A 15549-nucleotide genomic window follows, 5' to 3' on the forward strand; every position below is an offset into this window, starting at 1 on the left:
GAAAGCAGGATTCAGAGAAACGCAACATGTAGTAGAGGTAGTACGCTTGTAAGATAGAAGTCCAGCTCAAACTATCGGGAACGTGCTCCCCAACCTTATTTTCCTTTCTCGTTCTCCCATTCTTCCTTGACAAACTCAGCGCATCGTTCCGCCATCATGACCACCGGTGCCATCGTATGCGCACTCGGGATCTTGGGAAACACGCTAGCATCTGCGATTCTCAAGTTCTCAATGCCATGAACCTTCAGCATCTGGTTTACCACTCCCTCTCTTGAGTTGTTTGACATCCGGCAGGTGCAGGAGACGTGGAGGCTGGAGACACAGACGCGGGAGGCGTAGGCATCTATTTCCTTGTCTGTGACTGTGCGCCAATTTGGTTTTTGGAACTGCTGCATTTCGGATTCGCTGTTTGTGGACGTGGAAGCAGATAGTTGTGTGGCTCCTGGCAAAGGATCTTTACCAGGCACAGGAACGGGCTCCTCATCCGCCGGCTTCTTCGTCGTCCAGAACCTTTGCAACAATCCCGTCTTGGTTTTGTAGAGGGCGTCCAAATACACCAAATCCATCCCTGGCGCAATCGTCAGTGGTGCCTCTTGCGGATATCCCGTGTTTGTAAACTCTTCCGCCAACCGCATAGTGAACCGCACCGCCTTCCTCATTGTCGCTCGATCTCTGGCATCGGTCATCATCGGGTAACAGATCTTCGGGTCAGCCAGCGGGTCATCAGACGCAACCTTGACATGCCCCCTCGAATATGGTTGGATGAGCGTTGTGTACCACGTGAAGAGTGACTTGCCCGAGACGCTCACGGTCAGGCAGTTGACGGGATTGATCATAATCTCGACATCCGGAATATCTCGAGGAGGAGAAATGTCCATGGTGTCTTGGTCTGAGTCGTCAACGTGTCGAACTGTCATTGTGTTCTCGTCCAGAGCTGCGATACGTACGAAGATGCTTCGGGGAGTGGTTCCATTGGCGAGTAGGCCTCTGCCGAAGAAGAGGTAGAGGAGAAGGTGCCAGAGGAAGACGAAGGCGTTTTCGAGGCAGTGGAGGGTATGTTTGCGCGGGAGCTCCATGATGATGGGGACGGAGGTATGGTCGGAGAGACCTTGTCCTACTGCTGGAAGGTCGTGGAGGACTGGGATCTTGAGGGATTCGAGATGCTGGCGAGGTCCGATGCCACTCAGCATCAGTAGCTGAGGCGTGCAAATAGTCCCGCTGCAGACAATGACCTCCCTTCGAGCTTTGACCGTGTACTCGCGGTCACCTTCTCGAACCCTCACACCCGTCACCCGTGTCCCATCCTTGCTGAAGAAGAGCCTCGAAGCTACCACTCCGGTACAGATCTTCAACCCCTTCCTCTCCCTCACCATCTCCTTCGGCAACCAAGCCTTGTATGCCGACATTCTCTGACCCTTTCCATCAATAGTCTGATCCATTACAAAGCATCCTTGGGCGTTTGCACAAGGATCATTCACCCCATCTCCCACAGGTAACCCAACTCTCATCGCCGCTTCCTCCACGAAGGGTATACACCCAAGTGTGAGCCCCGGCTTCCTAGGCCTGACAACATCCTCGCTCCTCCTAAACCACGGTTCGACCCTCTCCCAGCTCCAGTCCTCTAGTCCATAGTCTTCAGACCACTGGTTGTACCCTCCTGCCCCACCTCTTGTCCATAGCAAGGCATTGATCCGTGTCGCCCCGCCCAAGGCCTCAGCGGTCCAGAGTGCCGCTCGTCTGCCATTCGCAGCGGGGATTGGGTCGGAGTCACGACGGACGGACTGGAGGAAGGGGAATTCGAAGTTTTGCGAGAGAAGAGGTATGCGAGAGAGGAAGTTATCGTGTACTCGGCCTTTTTCGAGGAGGAGGACGGAAACGTTGGGAGATTCGGAGAGGCGCGAGGCCAGGACGCAGCCTGTTGTGCCGCCTGTTGGAGGGGGACGAGTTAGCTGGGGTTGACCTCTGGATAGGTAATACGAGAGAATGGAAAGGGGACTGACCGCCGACAATGATGTAGTCAAAGGTTTGATTGTGAATATCGGCCGCGTGGACTGTGGGGTAGGACGGCGCGAATGGCCACATCGTTGTCGTGGTGGTTGAAGGCAAGGCAACGAACCGAGCGTCGGGTCAAAGACTGGAAGTTGAAGACGGCGGGGAACAGCGGCTGTCCGCTAGACTAAGGCGCTGTATCACAGGCGATGTTACGGTGTAACCATGACATGCATCCCGCAGCCCTCCCGTACCATCCCATCGAGGCTGATGCTTCCCCCTCCCCCTCCCCCACATCACAAACATCAACACCACAGTGGCCTTGCATGGAAACACGCAAAGTTGAAATAACAAAACAAAAGGTATCATTACTGTACTTATCTATCCCTGTCGCTTTTCCGAACCCATCCATCTATCCCAACTCCATTGCTTTTCTCATCAAGCAACGTCCATCTAGAACTTCCACCCCTTGGGACCGCCCCAAGTGCCCTTGACCATGGCATTAAAGTACACCCAGGGGAAAAAGTCCTTCTTCAGGTGATAGAAGGCCCGCCTGGGGGTTCCCTGATCCAAGGCACCACCAACAATGGGCAGTCCACCAAACGTCTCCTTGGGCACACCCGCATACTTGAACTCGGCCAACATGACCTTGCCATACTCGGTCACCAGCGGGCACGAAGTGTACCCATCATACTCGAGCGCCGGCTCCTTGCCCTCCAGGCTCCTCAGCAGGTTGCCGACAAGAACGGGGGCCTCCGCAGTGATGGCCGCCGCAGTCTTGGAAGTAGGCAAGCTCGAAGCGTCACCGGCCGACCACACATTCTTGAACTTGTTTGACTGGGTAGTAGCCTGGTTCACATCGACGAAGCCAGCCGCGTCAGCCACCGCGCTGTTCTTGACAAAGGCGTAGGGGCCCATCTTGGGGACGACGTGCAAGAGGTCAAACTCGCGCGTAACCTTCTCCTCGCCCTTGGCGAACACGGCCTTGTTGCCGTTGACCTCCACGAGATCGTGCGCAAAGAGACCCTCCACGCCGCGCTCCTTGCGCAGCTCCTCCAGGCGAGCAGAGTACTTGGGCACGCCAAACATAGCCGGCAAAGCGGTCGCAAAGGCGATCTGGATCGCGCCCGTCGAGGGGTTAGAAGGGTTGTAAAGTCCCGCGCGCTTCCAGTGGTCCAGAGCCAGCCACATGGCCTTTTGCGGGGCACCAGCGCACTTGATGACACCAGCGGGTTGCGTGAAGATGGCCTGGCCGCGCTTGAGCTTCTCGATGGTGGGGAAGACCTTGCTCACGGTATGAGCGCCGTAGATGGTCGACACAGGGGCGCTGGGGTCAGCGAGCGCTTCGGGCAGACCCTTGATCTTGTCGTAGGTGATCTCGATACCGGGAACAACGACCAAGTGCTCGTAACCGATCTTGTCGCCATTGGCGAGAGTGACGGAGTCCGTCTCGGGGGAGAGCTGAGAAACAGCCTGGTTGTAGAACTTGAGCTTGGGGTCGATGAGGGAAGCCTCGTCGCGGCGCAGAGAAAGAGGGTCCTTGAGGCCGCCTCCGACGAGCGTCCAGCCGGGCTGGTAGTGGTGGTACTGAGCCGGATCGATGACGGCAATCTCCTCGGGCGAGAACTTGCCGGTGCGCAGAAGCTGGTGAGAGATGGAAAGGCCGGCCGCACCGCCGCCTACTACGACGATACGGTGCGAGCGGGAGGTGCCAGTGACGGGGGCAACGGAAGCGAAACCCCGGCGGGAAAGAGGGACGGCGAGGGCGGCACGGGGGGCCGCGTGGGTGGCTGCCGTGAGGGCCGACTTGGTAACGAGTGAGCTGCTCATCTTGAATCTGTGTCCGCTATCGGAGACCGAGCTGATGTGGTGGAGTGAATGTAAGTTGGTGTTTTGAGTGAAAAAAAAGAGTGTCGTGATACGACAGTCAGCGAGTGAGTGAGTGAACTCAAGGGAAAAAAGACTGTTAAAGTGCCCCCGGATTTGTAACAAATCTCAAACTAGTGTAAGCGCGATCACCTCATCGTCGACCTCTCATGTTGCGTTGCTGAGTCAACCTCGCGGCCCACACCCGATAGCCGCCGAGTGGGGCTCCTTTGACGGGGGCCGGGGGCCGGTTATCGGCGGGTGCAAAATTTGCCATGGAGCCCCGGTCGACGGCGAGCAGGTGTGGGAGCACGGGCCATCCCTCTTTCCAAAAACATCATGCCACTCGATAGCGCCCGCTTGGGTCATTCCAAGTCACATGTGTCCCTTGACCCCGAACACATCGGCGACCACCTCATGGGTGATGGATTCCCATGTAATACTCGGTGGCGTTCATTCCCGGGATATAGACGCCGCCCGGCCCCCGGGACTCGGCCAGGATGTGTGATGTGATATATATCTGTTTGTGAGATCCGTGATAACTGAGCTGATGTTACCTAGCGCATGCAATTATTTTTGACCCAATACTCCCATATCTCACCCGTCACATATTGAATCTCACCATGACATCTCTACAACCTTACCTCGCAGAAGTCTGTCAGACAACCTCCAGTCTCTTGACCAGCAACACCTGCGCTCCATGTCTTTATCACATCCGACATCTCACAACATCGTTCCCAAGGAGTGCATCACGAATCGCCACCACTAGATCTCTCAGCTCCACATCTTTAGCATCAACTTCCCAAAAGACGACAGTTCATCAATTCCACAATCGACCTCATTTACAGCAATTACATTTGATTCCTACAAACTCCATTCAACCCTGTTTACCACGCCGGACATACACCACCACCACGTCGCCACCAGAACCAACAATAACCCCCCTCTTCGAACCCATCACTTCCACCTTCCAATACCTCGTCGCTGACCCCCTCACCCTCACGGCCGCCATCATCGACCCCGTCCTCGACTACTCCCCCCTCGACAACTCCATCTCCACCACCTCCGCCGACGCCCTTCTCTCCCTCATCGCCTCCAACGGCTACAAAATCGCTTGGATCCTCGAAACCCACGCCCACGCCGACCACTTATCTGCCTCCTCCTACCTCCAAACGCGATTAACAGAATCCCAAGGGGAAGACCACAAACCCCCCATCGGCATCGGCAAAAGGATCGGTACCGTCCAGACTTTATTCAGCAAACGGTACGGCGTTCCAGACGCAGAAGTTAAAGAAGTATTCGGCCACTTATTCGACGACGACCAAGTCTTTCAGATCGGTAACCTAAAAGCGAAAGCCATCCATCTTCCCGGGCACACCCCCGATCATCTAGGGTATCAAATCGGTAACAACGTCTTCTGCGGCGACAGCCTATTCAACGCAGACATCGGAACCGCGAGGTGTGATTTCCCCGGCGGGAGTGCGCACGATCTGTACCACTCCGGCCGAAAATTGTTACAAAATTTACCGGATGAAACCAAGATTTGGACCGGACATGATTACCCGCCTGAAGACAGGAGGGAGCCGGTGCCGTGTTTGACGGTTAAAGAACATAGGGAGAGGAATAAGCATTTGCGGGATGGGATCACGGAGGAGGAGTTTGTGAAAGCCAGAGAGGAGAGGGATCGGGACTTGGCGGCGCCGAGGCTGTTGCATCAGAGTCTGCAGGTGAATATTCGGGCGGGCAAACTGCCGGGGGAGAATGAGAGTGGGTTGAGGTTGTTGCATTTGCCGGTCAAGATCAAGACGGATAAGAAGTGGTGATCTTGATCGGTTAGTAGGAAGAGGTAGCTGAGGAAGGAGGAGGGTAAAGAGTACCTCTAGGAGATCACGATTTCATAATACATTATCAACCGTAAGAGTCTGTTTACCGCGGTTGATACGGCTCGTCATGTGTCCTAGTTGTTCACGACCTGAATTCATGCCTCCAACACTATATCAAACACCCCACCCTGTGTCTCACATGTCGAAGCCCATTTGAATACCTATGTGTTATAACATTCTGGGAACTCCGGAAGGCCTTGCTCGACTCGCGGTATTGGACTTCGAACACTCAGTCCATGTCTGCTTTCATGACAGGATAAGACGGTGAAATCACGACGAGATGAGCTGAAATGATGATGGTACAGATTACGTAGAGGTACCTAATACCCTAACAGCAGTGACCAGCGCCCTCACAGTCAAGTAGAGGCACTCGTACATACTCCATCATGACGGCTTTCCTTAGAAGCACGTTGTCCTGATCTTGGGACTTCCGATGATCGAAGTGGCAGCAGGTGGTAGAAGCTAGCGAAATGTCTGAAAAGATGACAGCGACAGGGCAACAGCACCATGGGAGAACGTACAGGCCAATTCAAGTGTTGACCATACCACCAGATACCAATACACAGATCCTCATCACTCTATGTAATCATCTCTCCTCCTCCACCTCCCATCCAAGGTCCCAACTCTTGGGCCCCCACGGATCAGCCTCCAACGCATATGATACCACCTCCAGCTCATGCTGCTCAATCCACTTCAACTGATCCTGCAGCCTCCGATACGTCTTTTCGTAGAGATGATAATCATCGTACCAAACACGGAACCACGAGTCCATCGTAGAGGCCATGATTTCTTCGTTGGAGCGAATGTCCGAGATAGCTGGGCGCACGGGTCGTAAGCCTTGGTACATGCGCTCGACAAAACTCGTGAAGCAGGTGAAACGTCGCGAGAGCTCATCGAGCTGGTGTGTAGTGAGGAAGGGTTCAGCCAAGAGGTCCTCTCCTTGAATGGGAAAGTCAGAGACAATAGACTTGCCGTACTCGACCCAGTAGTTGGCAAAGTCGCCAAAGGGAAGACGGAAGTCGTCGCAGAGCTTGTCCCACCCGAAGAGAACTTGATATCGAGTCCTTTCGAGCGCATCAACCATTAACGACCTTGCAAAGGCTACCAGATGCCGTCTGAACGCTGCCATGCCGTGTTCCCTCAAAAAGCACCGGTTACACCTGGGCTCCCTCAGCTCTCCCAATTCAGCATCTTGCACACAATATTTGCTCATCGCATCCGTCAAGAAATGCACCTCTTCGTACGCTCTAACAGGCAAACGAAACTGTGACGCCTCTCGCCATTTGGCGCAACCGCCGCAGCGAAGGATGCGCATTACCAAATGGTACGTCTTGGGATCATGGGCACCGTAATATAAGAAGCGGCGGCCTATTTTGGCGCGAGGGACAGGGTGAAACAGGTTGGGGAAACACCTGTCAAAAAAGTTGTAGAAATCCAACTTGCGCCCAGCGACCACTGGTGAAGGGAGGATGGGCCGCCCTCCGTTGAGCATCGCGTTTTTGTTGCGATGCCAGTCGCCCCGGACAAAGATACATTCAATGCAACGACGGTTGTGTCGACGGAGGCCGCAAATTAGGAGCTCATGGTTAGAGGCAATCTGGTCGTTAGTAGCAAGAATTTCGGCCTCCACGTTTCCGGCCCAGAGGAACTGGTTGATTCCCCCAGCCTGCCGCATGCCTTCCCATGGGTGGGTGGCCTCATGATACCGCATCCGAACATCGGCAAGTGACTCATCTCGAGCCCGGATATGGATTCGGTGCTGGAAGATCCTGGCTCTCACGCCGTCATCCCATCTGTCGATAAACCACCATTCGGCCAGGCGATTGGCCTCTCTGCTGCCGGGAGGGGGCTTGCGAAGGTCGAGCCGCAGGATGTTGTGGTTATCGAACCTCGTATGTGGCAGGAGCTTGAGGCAGCCTCCACAAGCGTACTTGTTGGACTCCCAGTCCTTGGAGCCCATGCGAGGAGAGATGTGGGAATCTCTGCCTCTGAGGAGCGGCACGATGCCGCCATACTCGGGAATCAACTCAAGGGCGAGCAGGCGCTGGAGGAAGTTGATGCGTGTCGGCCTGATGGTGGCTCGCAGAGTCTGGCAGGTTTGGGCCAAGTTGATCAATGAGATGGGATCAACGTTATCCAAGATGATGAGGAGAATTTCCAACGGAGCGTTATGCAATGAGATGACAGACATCTTTGGGTGAGTGCTCGAGGTGGACTGGAAATAAGGAGGTAGGGTGAAGTGTGGCGAGATGGCTAACGAGTTGTGATCATAAAAATATATTCCCACCCAGTCTGGTCAGCTTGTTGTCGCATTGGTTGATGCGTGTCAAACACGAAATCTAGGTTCCGTTCAATCAAGTTGAAGTGAGGAGAAAGTGTGATGAAGGAAGAGGTTGACGCATCAAGTGAGATGGCTAAAGCCAGCGGCAGGCGATGTCAAATCGAGTCATACGGTAAGTCTCGTCAACGAAGGGCCAAGTAATCACGATGTAACGTAGAGGTGAGGTCGAGAAGGAAGACCGGGGTAAAAGGGCGGAAGAAGAGGAGAAGGGGGAAAATGATTAATTCTCAACTTGCAGAACGACAGTGTGAAGAAACCGTGAAGAAGTCTGGCAATACGTGATCAGGTTCGACGCATCGTCAAGTTGCATGACTGCAGGCGACAGATGAAGTTGTATCAAACAAAGATAGAGAGAGGCTGATGAAAGACGACGAGATTGACGTGGAGTAGAGTTATCGTGATGAAGGAAAAGGAATATTTTGTGATTCGGTGAAAATGACGGCGATGAGGGTTGAATCACATGAACTAAGAGGAAGAAGCTGGAACAACAGTGACCGTACGAAAGAATGCGATTATTGATTTCTGAAATGGAGGAAGGAACATCGTCCGAGGTTTTTGATGTGAAGTGGAAGTTGAAAGGAACTGAAGTGGTACGACGTTGAAGTGGAAGGTACGGTGACACCCGGAATAGTGGGGCATGCCCCGTTCGAGATACGTACCGTCTTATCTTATCTCGAAGCAGCTACTCGTATCAGCTCACGTGATTACCTCAATCGTCACCACCCTCTCTTGGGAGGACTTCACTCGACCCTTGACAGCCAGAATCACGAGTTGAGGAGAAAATGTCACATGCAGTATGTTAATGTATGTACTTGAGGAGGGTATTAATGATATTCAAAACCATGAGTAACTATCCATTATATCAAATTCCTTCGATAAACACTGCATCCCCCTCCCTTTGTTAGCTTACATTATCATGAAATTAGTACTTCCAACGTGATAAAGTATCTTGGCGGATGGATCGACGGCCAAATTCTATCTCAAGATCTTGAGATGTCGTTGGGCTAATCAATGCTTACCACAGACCAGACAAACCACAGCCCTCTCCAACTCTTTATCCGCCTTTTGCTGGACCGTGATGGTTCTCACTCCATTGGGGCACTTGTTGACATAGTCACCTTCAAACTCGATACCCAACTCTTGAGCCGTGGGGCAACGAATCTTTTCATCAGGGATCGGCTTGGTAGAGCCACAAGTGCGGCAGATGGCGGGAGTGAAGGGGACTTGGAAACACATGTTTGCTGTGGGTAGTATGTGGTGATACCCGGTGTCTGAGCACTGAGTATCTGTTATTCGCAAGTAGAGGTAGATGAATGTCTTGATCCGTATCCGGTTGTGGCGGTGAGTGTGATCTGATGGCGAGAGACGGAAGACTTCATGTTTGGCTCAGTGTGTCTTTTGCTTTTATATCTTTTCGGGAGAGAGGATGTCCTGTGAATATTCACCTGAGTTGGGTCGTGTTTTGACATAATTGCATTATATTCCTGGTGATGTTCCATGGACGAAGCTGTTATGTTGATACAATGGCCTTGTTTCGATGAAAAGTGTTGCCCGGCGAAACAATTCGGACAAAGAAAACAAAGCAGGTGAAGTCTCAGGGCCAATGAACAACAACGGTGATTTTGCTTTGCTTCGTTGTGTCCATCGGTCCAAGACAGACGAGAAGGATAGGGAATGTGATGGCAAAACAGCGAATCTCCAACCTGAACAAATATGAACGAGTACCTGATTCCACGACAGATCACTTCCAGTCCTCAGACCGCCATGCCATCTCAGGATCGAGTCATTGAAGAACTGGAGATTGACCAGGTGCGTGACTGCTGATGTGCCCGAGTTCTGGGACTGCAAATAGGTTAGGATAGCAAGACTGAGAGTCATAGACTGGTTCTTCACCAGTTGGATTCGTAGCTGTCCATTCTGTATGTGAAGAAAGGGTGGGTGCATCATTGATGATGAGGAACGATGCGTCGAAGAAAGGAATGCTCAGCCGTGCGTGAAATACGTTGTGGTACTGGGTAGGTAGTTTCTGTTGCAAGCGCACTACTGTGTTCGCTTTGCTGACTGTCCATTACGTCCGCATCTACACCTGGTATGGCATCTTGTGAGTTGTTGCGATGCTTGCCCACGCGGCGGTCGTCACTTCATTGTATTGCTCGCGCGCGTCTTATTTGATGTCGGTAACATTTCGACTGGGAGTTCTTCATGTCACATTCTTGCCCTCAGTTCTGTTCATGGCGGAACGAAGTGCCGATTTTGTGACCATCAAGATTTTCCTGAGAGAAAGGTTACCTAGATGGACGAGCCGAGGCCTACTTAAAGGCCAGCTTTTCAGCATGAAGGGAACAACGCGGAGTAGTCGTTTCGATGAAGTTAGTTTTCATAATAAGATAGAGCAGATTCAAGACAAGTGTTGATGGAAAGATGCCGTTGCTCTGATGAAAGAGGTGACTGGAGCAACCAAGGAGGGCCGGGAAGAAGAGAGACGGGAGCCGGCGGCACAACACGACGAACGGGCAGATTTGCTCGGCACCGAAAAGCTTTCGTTGACAAAGGCAACGCCACGCTTGCTGATACTTAAAATTGCTTAGCGAAGTAGCAGGCATTCGCAAGGGCAGGAGCGACATCAACATCATGTCGGATTAAAGTTCACAGTCCTTCGGGCCATCACTTGTAGGATGTGATGTACGACAAGGCTTGAAGTCGGAATCTGTGGATGTGGTGGCTGATCAGCATTGATATATGGCGTGTGCCCAGGATTACTTCGGCCCAAAGCGGTTGATCACCAGTTATCGTGTAACCTGAGGTTAAAGAGGACCGAGCAAACAAGGCGAAGATTAGTGTAGTGTCCCAGTGTACACTATTGTTGTCGAAGAGGTCCAAATATCCAATGGTTTGAGGATTGATTACGTACATATTGGTGTTTGTAAATCGCGTGGGGATCTCCCCGAACAGGAGAAGCTATCCAGTATGCCCCTGGCTCGGAATATTTTGGCAACGAAAGACGTCCGATTGGCAAAAAAAATGACCCTGATGTGCGACGGGAGTAGAGGTAAGACATCGGGCCATGCCCGTCGTTGAATCGTCGCCGAACGCACCCCACTCAGTGAGCTATCAATCGTGATGCTCATCGCTGTACCAACTAACAGAAACCCACAGTTATGTTGAGGAGCGCTGCTAAGGGCTGTTGCAAGTAGAGCATTGATTGTTAGGGCTTGCCACTTACGGACAATGGTGGGGTGAGAGCTGCATAAAGGGACCTGTAGCGGGGATGTTTAGGGGCCACAAGGGGTCTTTTTCAGCGCCCTAAGAGGCTGAAGCGGTGGGGCATCACGGCGTTCTGGACTGTTTGGGTCAAGGAACGATGACATCATAGCATCTGACGCAAGCCCAGGCCTGGCCTTGTCTGGACCGGGGCGTGACCAACCACAGGCGGCGCAACGTCATGGCCAGGGCAGAAAATCCGATGTCTTGCTTTCTTCTTTCGTCACTCACTGCCACATCCCGGCATCCGTCGTCCAGTCCAGTCTTGTTTATCGTTGCTTTGGATACTAGGCGGCTACCTAGGTATGCATCAAGGGCAACTTTATTGAAGGTTCTCGGCCTACCTACCTATCTACCTAGCGTACCCATATACCTACCTACCTAAGTATATACTCTGTCTTCTTGTTCTGGACCCCAATTGCAGCAGGGAGACAGAATGCAACCATGCTGATGCCCTCTTGTCCTTCTCCTGTTCCTACTACTTTACTCAACTACAACGCGATCGATTGATCTCTTTCTTCCTCTTTTCTTTCATTTGGTTCCGGTTTTCATCTATCCCGCGACGCCGATCAACAACTACCCAACCTGCCTGTCCATACCTACCTATCTACCCACCTACACCTAGTCTCCAACACGAAACGCACTCGACACCATATCTAATCGACCGACCCACACCACCGAGAGCCTCCGATGGCCGACAAAGCATCGACGTACGAGCTCGAAAGGAAGGAGGATATGCCCAGTGCCTGCCCATCCTCAGGGCAACTGGACGGGGAAACACTCGAAACAACAACGCAACACCGTCACGGCCACCATCATGGCCCTACGAACGGCCTTGCTCCCTCGGGGCACACGCAACCCCATTCCTCCGCCTCCTCCGCGACAGCTGTCAACATGCCCACTGGCGTCGACAACATTCCTCTCGACACCGTTCCGACCGTCGAGGACACCCCCGGCCTCCCGCGGCTAAAGTACAACATGATGGACTACAAATGGAAGCTCATCATCGTCTCCTCCCTGCTTGTCATCGAGTCGTCATTGCTACCCATCGCCCTCTTCTACGGCCTCTGGTACGGCACCGACCTTCGCCACGGAATCGTCTTCGCCATCATCACCGCCTTCTTCGGCCTAGTTACTGGCATCGAATTCGGGCTCCGTTCCCTTAAACTCATCCTCCCGCGCGACGAATATCGCCCATTGGGTACCGATCCCGTCAAAGACCGGTGGAAATTCGACTTCACCCACATGACGCTTTCGTTCGGGTACACGTACATGACGGGCATCTTGATTGGCGCCTCGATCCCGCACGAGCCGATAGTAAAACCGTTGGCGATGCCGGTGCCGCTTTTCTTCATACAGATGGGACTTCAATTACTGTGGACGGGCTGGGCGAACAAAAAACACAAAAAGGCGCCGTGCAGGATAAGTTCAGTACCCAAGGGGGGCAGGGTGCCGCCGCTGGTGCTCACGATTGTGGAGGATATTGTGGCGGTGGATGGTGCTGGGGGTAAGGAGTATAGAAGGGCCATCAATGCCAGGTATGAAGTCAGCAAGAGGTTCAGGGAGATGATTGCGAGGCAAAATTGGTTTTGGGGAGTGGGAGCGCTGGTAGACGGGGCGGCTACGATGATTGTGATTTGGACGATACCGCAAGAAATTGCGTATGGCGTTGGTATGTTGTTCTGTCCCCGTTCCCGGTTGAGGTGTCGACCATGTATGAGATGCTAACGTTCGGTGCCACCAGCTTGGGCGAGCCCCCTTATCTTCTCAGCGATATGGACCGTCATCACCGTCATCTGGGTCAGACGAGATCTACGACGAGAAAAGGCAGAATGGCGAGCCAATGCGGAGCCGTCATTGTCCACTGAAGACACAACCACACAGGAGATGCAACAACAGTCTGTTGTCTAAAGTCAAGGCTGGGGGAAAAAAATATATGAAGAGTTTTGTTTCTTTGCAGGTCAGCGTACACTGGTTTGGATGGTCCAGTTTCATTTTCGCGTTTCCTTTTCCTTCGTCAGGCAATATACCCACGCAATTTTTGACGAATTAAATCGGTTTCTTTTGCATGATCTGCTTTTTGCAACTGTCGTCTGCATCTAGCCGCCGAGCCCTTGATGCCCAAAGCCAGCTTGAGGTTACCCTGCACGAGGCCGACCATCTTGCCGGCCGCCATGCCCCACCCGTCGTTTGCAATCCGGCGTCTATAAATTTCCTCATCCCAATCGGTTATCCTAATGTTACTGAGGTCGAGCAATTCCTTTTCCGTTTCTCATCCTCAGCAACTCAAAGCCTCCTTCAACCGGCGAATGATTTCGCAAGCCCTCAATAAACAAAGCGGCACTTCCAGTATCACGGCGTCAACGTAGCCTCGACTTTCTCGAAGATGCCTGACACGTCGCCTCACAAGTTCGGTCTTGGGGAGAGGTTGATGGACATCCCGCCTGTCTTCTACCTTCTCTTCAAAATTAACGAAGGATTTCTATTTCCTCCCCAACCGTTCACCCCTCGCCTGGCAAGCAACTCCGACCGCCTTAGACCGGCATTTATCGATACTTGCAGTCCCACTGAACCTCAAGAAATATCCATCTCCAACGACCACCGACGTACCATCGACGGCTGGCATGCAGTAATAGGGTGCATTCTTATCATCTTACTCTGCTCTGCCCTCCGCTTCTCCGAAGACAAATGGAACATGAGTTCCCGGAAAGGGCGTTGGTCATACCGTCTGGACTGGATGAAAGAAGTGAACTACCCGCCTGAGACTCGCACTTTAGCCCCGATCATGGTTCCTTCACACCAAGATTACCGCCTCACCCAACGCCGCGAGGCGATAAGAGTACTCTTCATGGTTATGGTCACAACATGTGTGTGCCCGATCACAGAATATTTTTTGTGCACTAGGGCAGGAATTTCGGAACGATTGCATAACACTATGCAAGGAAACACAGCTGGAGAAGCATACGCTATGTTGGTGAATGGGCTTCTTTTGGTTTATCTGATCTTCAGATATGGTATTCTTCCTTGGTTCGTGACTGCGGTGGCTAGTACGAGTATAGTCTTGACAATGCTCCCTCTGCCCGGCGACGCGGAGAATGCAATGAGTGTCTGGGACAGATGGATTGAGAGGTGGATAAATGCACACCAGTTGGAGAATGCAGTGGCAGAGGCCCGATACATGGCCGCGATGAAAGATCTCGACCCAGGACCGCAGAACATGCCAACAGACTTCGGTCTCTTGGACTCCCATGTGCCTGAGTTGACGGTTGACGTATCCTGGCGTGACAAGTATAAAGGGTTCTCCTCAACCGAGTACTTTGCGGGCTTGAATGGAGAGAAAAGTGGCCCGTCGATTGTCACAGGTAGAGGTAGGTGGGAAGTGACTATGGTGACTTTGTATGGATAATAGATGTAGGATTCTAGCCAATCATAGCACGTATTTTATGCGAAGCCCATGCATTGTGCACTGTATGCTCTGATCACGAACAATAACCTCGTTGCTCTGGACAACCAGCAAGTCAACGTGTATGATTACGATTCCAGGATAACGCGGCATCACTTCTGTCATTCCTATCTGACTCGATCTTTTCAACATCCTAGCCTGTCCTACCTGCCGTCTCGAACAGAGTTACCGGCCATTCTTCGCTTGTGCTCCAAACGACCCATGGATGTCGATAAAACAACACTGATTATCACCAGGGTGACCATCCGAGTATCGGTTAGCCACTCGAAATGTTCATGACGCGTTATGTTGGTCACTCAAAGCCGCTGGCTGTGAAGTGAGGCTCGTAACTGACGAAGATACCTCTAAATCTTGAAACCGATCTCGATTTCAGTCTGGTCCCGAAACAATCAACACCCCATCGCAATTGCCCTCGTCAAACAGAAGATAGAAAATCAACACTCAAGCACAACGAGCCGCGTCCGCGACAGGATAACCATGGAATCCAACTCCCGAAAACATTCACGAATCGGATCAATCAATTCGCCTCGTCTGCATCTAACCGCCAAGCCCTTGACGCCCAAGCCAACTCATAACAGGTCTCCTGCACGAGGCCGACCGTGTTGACGGCCGCTATGCCCCGCCCCGGCGTTTGCAACTCGGTTTGGCAGTCGCAATCGACACTTTCACTACATGTACCGATTGAAGTTTTCTGTATTTAAGCCAGGCTGGGCAGGCAATTTTCTGTCCTCGATTCTTCTTGCAGA

General features: G+C 52.5%; 7 protein-coding genes across 7 annotated transcripts; 3 read left to right on the forward strand and 4 right to left on the reverse strand.

Annotated features, from left to right (window-relative positions):
- Nucleotides 1-95: 95 nt before the first annotated feature.
- On the reverse strand, nucleotides 96-2082 carry NCU07113 (hypothetical protein; the record flags this gene model as incomplete). Its single annotated transcript, XM_955181.3, has 2 exons — nucleotides 96-1927; nucleotides 2001-2082. The coding sequence occupies 2 exons, from the start codon at nucleotides 2080-2082 to the stop codon at nucleotides 96-98; spliced, it is 1914 nt and encodes a 637-aa protein (XP_960274.3).
- A 48-nt stretch (nucleotides 2083-2130) lies between these two features.
- NCU07112 (hypothetical protein) lies at nucleotides 2131-4010 on the reverse strand. Its single transcript, XM_955180.3, has one exon. The coding sequence runs from the start codon at nucleotides 3817-3819 to the stop codon at nucleotides 2443-2445; it is 1377 nt and encodes a 458-aa protein (XP_960273.1). The 5' UTR covers nucleotides 3820-4010; the 3' UTR covers nucleotides 2131-2442.
- Nucleotides 4011-4391: 381 nt separating this feature from the next.
- Nucleotides 4392-5948, forward strand: NCU07111 (metallo-beta-lactamase domain-containing protein). The gene has a single exon (XM_955179.3). The coding sequence runs from the start codon at nucleotides 4479-4481 to the stop codon at nucleotides 5676-5678; it is 1200 nt and encodes a 399-aa protein (XP_960272.3). The 5' UTR covers nucleotides 4392-4478; the 3' UTR covers nucleotides 5679-5948.
- Nucleotides 5949-5972: 24 nt separating this feature from the next.
- On the reverse strand, nucleotides 5973-8651 carry NCU07110 (hypothetical protein). Its single transcript, XM_955178.3, has one exon. The coding sequence runs from the start codon at nucleotides 7927-7929 to the stop codon at nucleotides 6325-6327; it is 1605 nt and encodes a 534-aa protein (XP_960271.1). The 5' UTR covers nucleotides 7930-8651; the 3' UTR covers nucleotides 5973-6324.
- Nucleotides 8652-8941: 290 nt separating this feature from the next.
- Nucleotides 8942-9378, reverse strand: NCU07109 (hypothetical protein; the record flags this gene model as incomplete). The annotated part of the gene is made up of 2 exons (XM_955177.2): nucleotides 9099-9378; nucleotides 8942-8961 (listed from the first exon to the last, which is right to left on the reverse strand). Exons 1-2 carry the CDS (start codon nucleotides 9313-9315, stop codon nucleotides 8942-8944), a joined length of 237 nt encoding a protein of 78 aa, XP_960270.2. The 5' UTR covers nucleotides 9316-9378.
- Nucleotides 9379-11872: 2494 nt separating this feature from the next.
- On the forward strand, nucleotides 11873-13426 carry NCU07108 (hypothetical protein). The gene is made up of 2 exons (XM_955176.2): nucleotides 11873-13012; nucleotides 13085-13426. Exons 1-2 carry the CDS (start codon nucleotides 12031-12033, stop codon nucleotides 13249-13251), a joined length of 1149 nt encoding a protein of 382 aa, XP_960269.2. The 5' UTR covers nucleotides 11873-12030; the 3' UTR covers nucleotides 13252-13426.
- A 187-nt stretch (nucleotides 13427-13613) lies between these two features.
- On the forward strand, nucleotides 13614-14794 carry NCU12067 (hypothetical protein). Its single transcript, XM_011396731.1, has one exon. The coding sequence runs from the start codon at nucleotides 13727-13729 to the stop codon at nucleotides 14744-14746; it is 1020 nt and encodes a 339-aa protein (XP_011395033.1). The 5' UTR covers nucleotides 13614-13726; the 3' UTR covers nucleotides 14747-14794.
- Nucleotides 14795-15549: the final 755 nt, after the last annotated feature.

Source organism: Neurospora crassa, linkage group VI, assembly GCF_000182925.2.
Source record: "Neurospora crassa OR74A linkage group VI, whole genome shotgun sequence".
Classification (NCBI taxonomy): Eukaryota; Fungi; Ascomycota; class Sordariomycetes; order Sordariales; family Sordariaceae; genus Neurospora; species Neurospora crassa.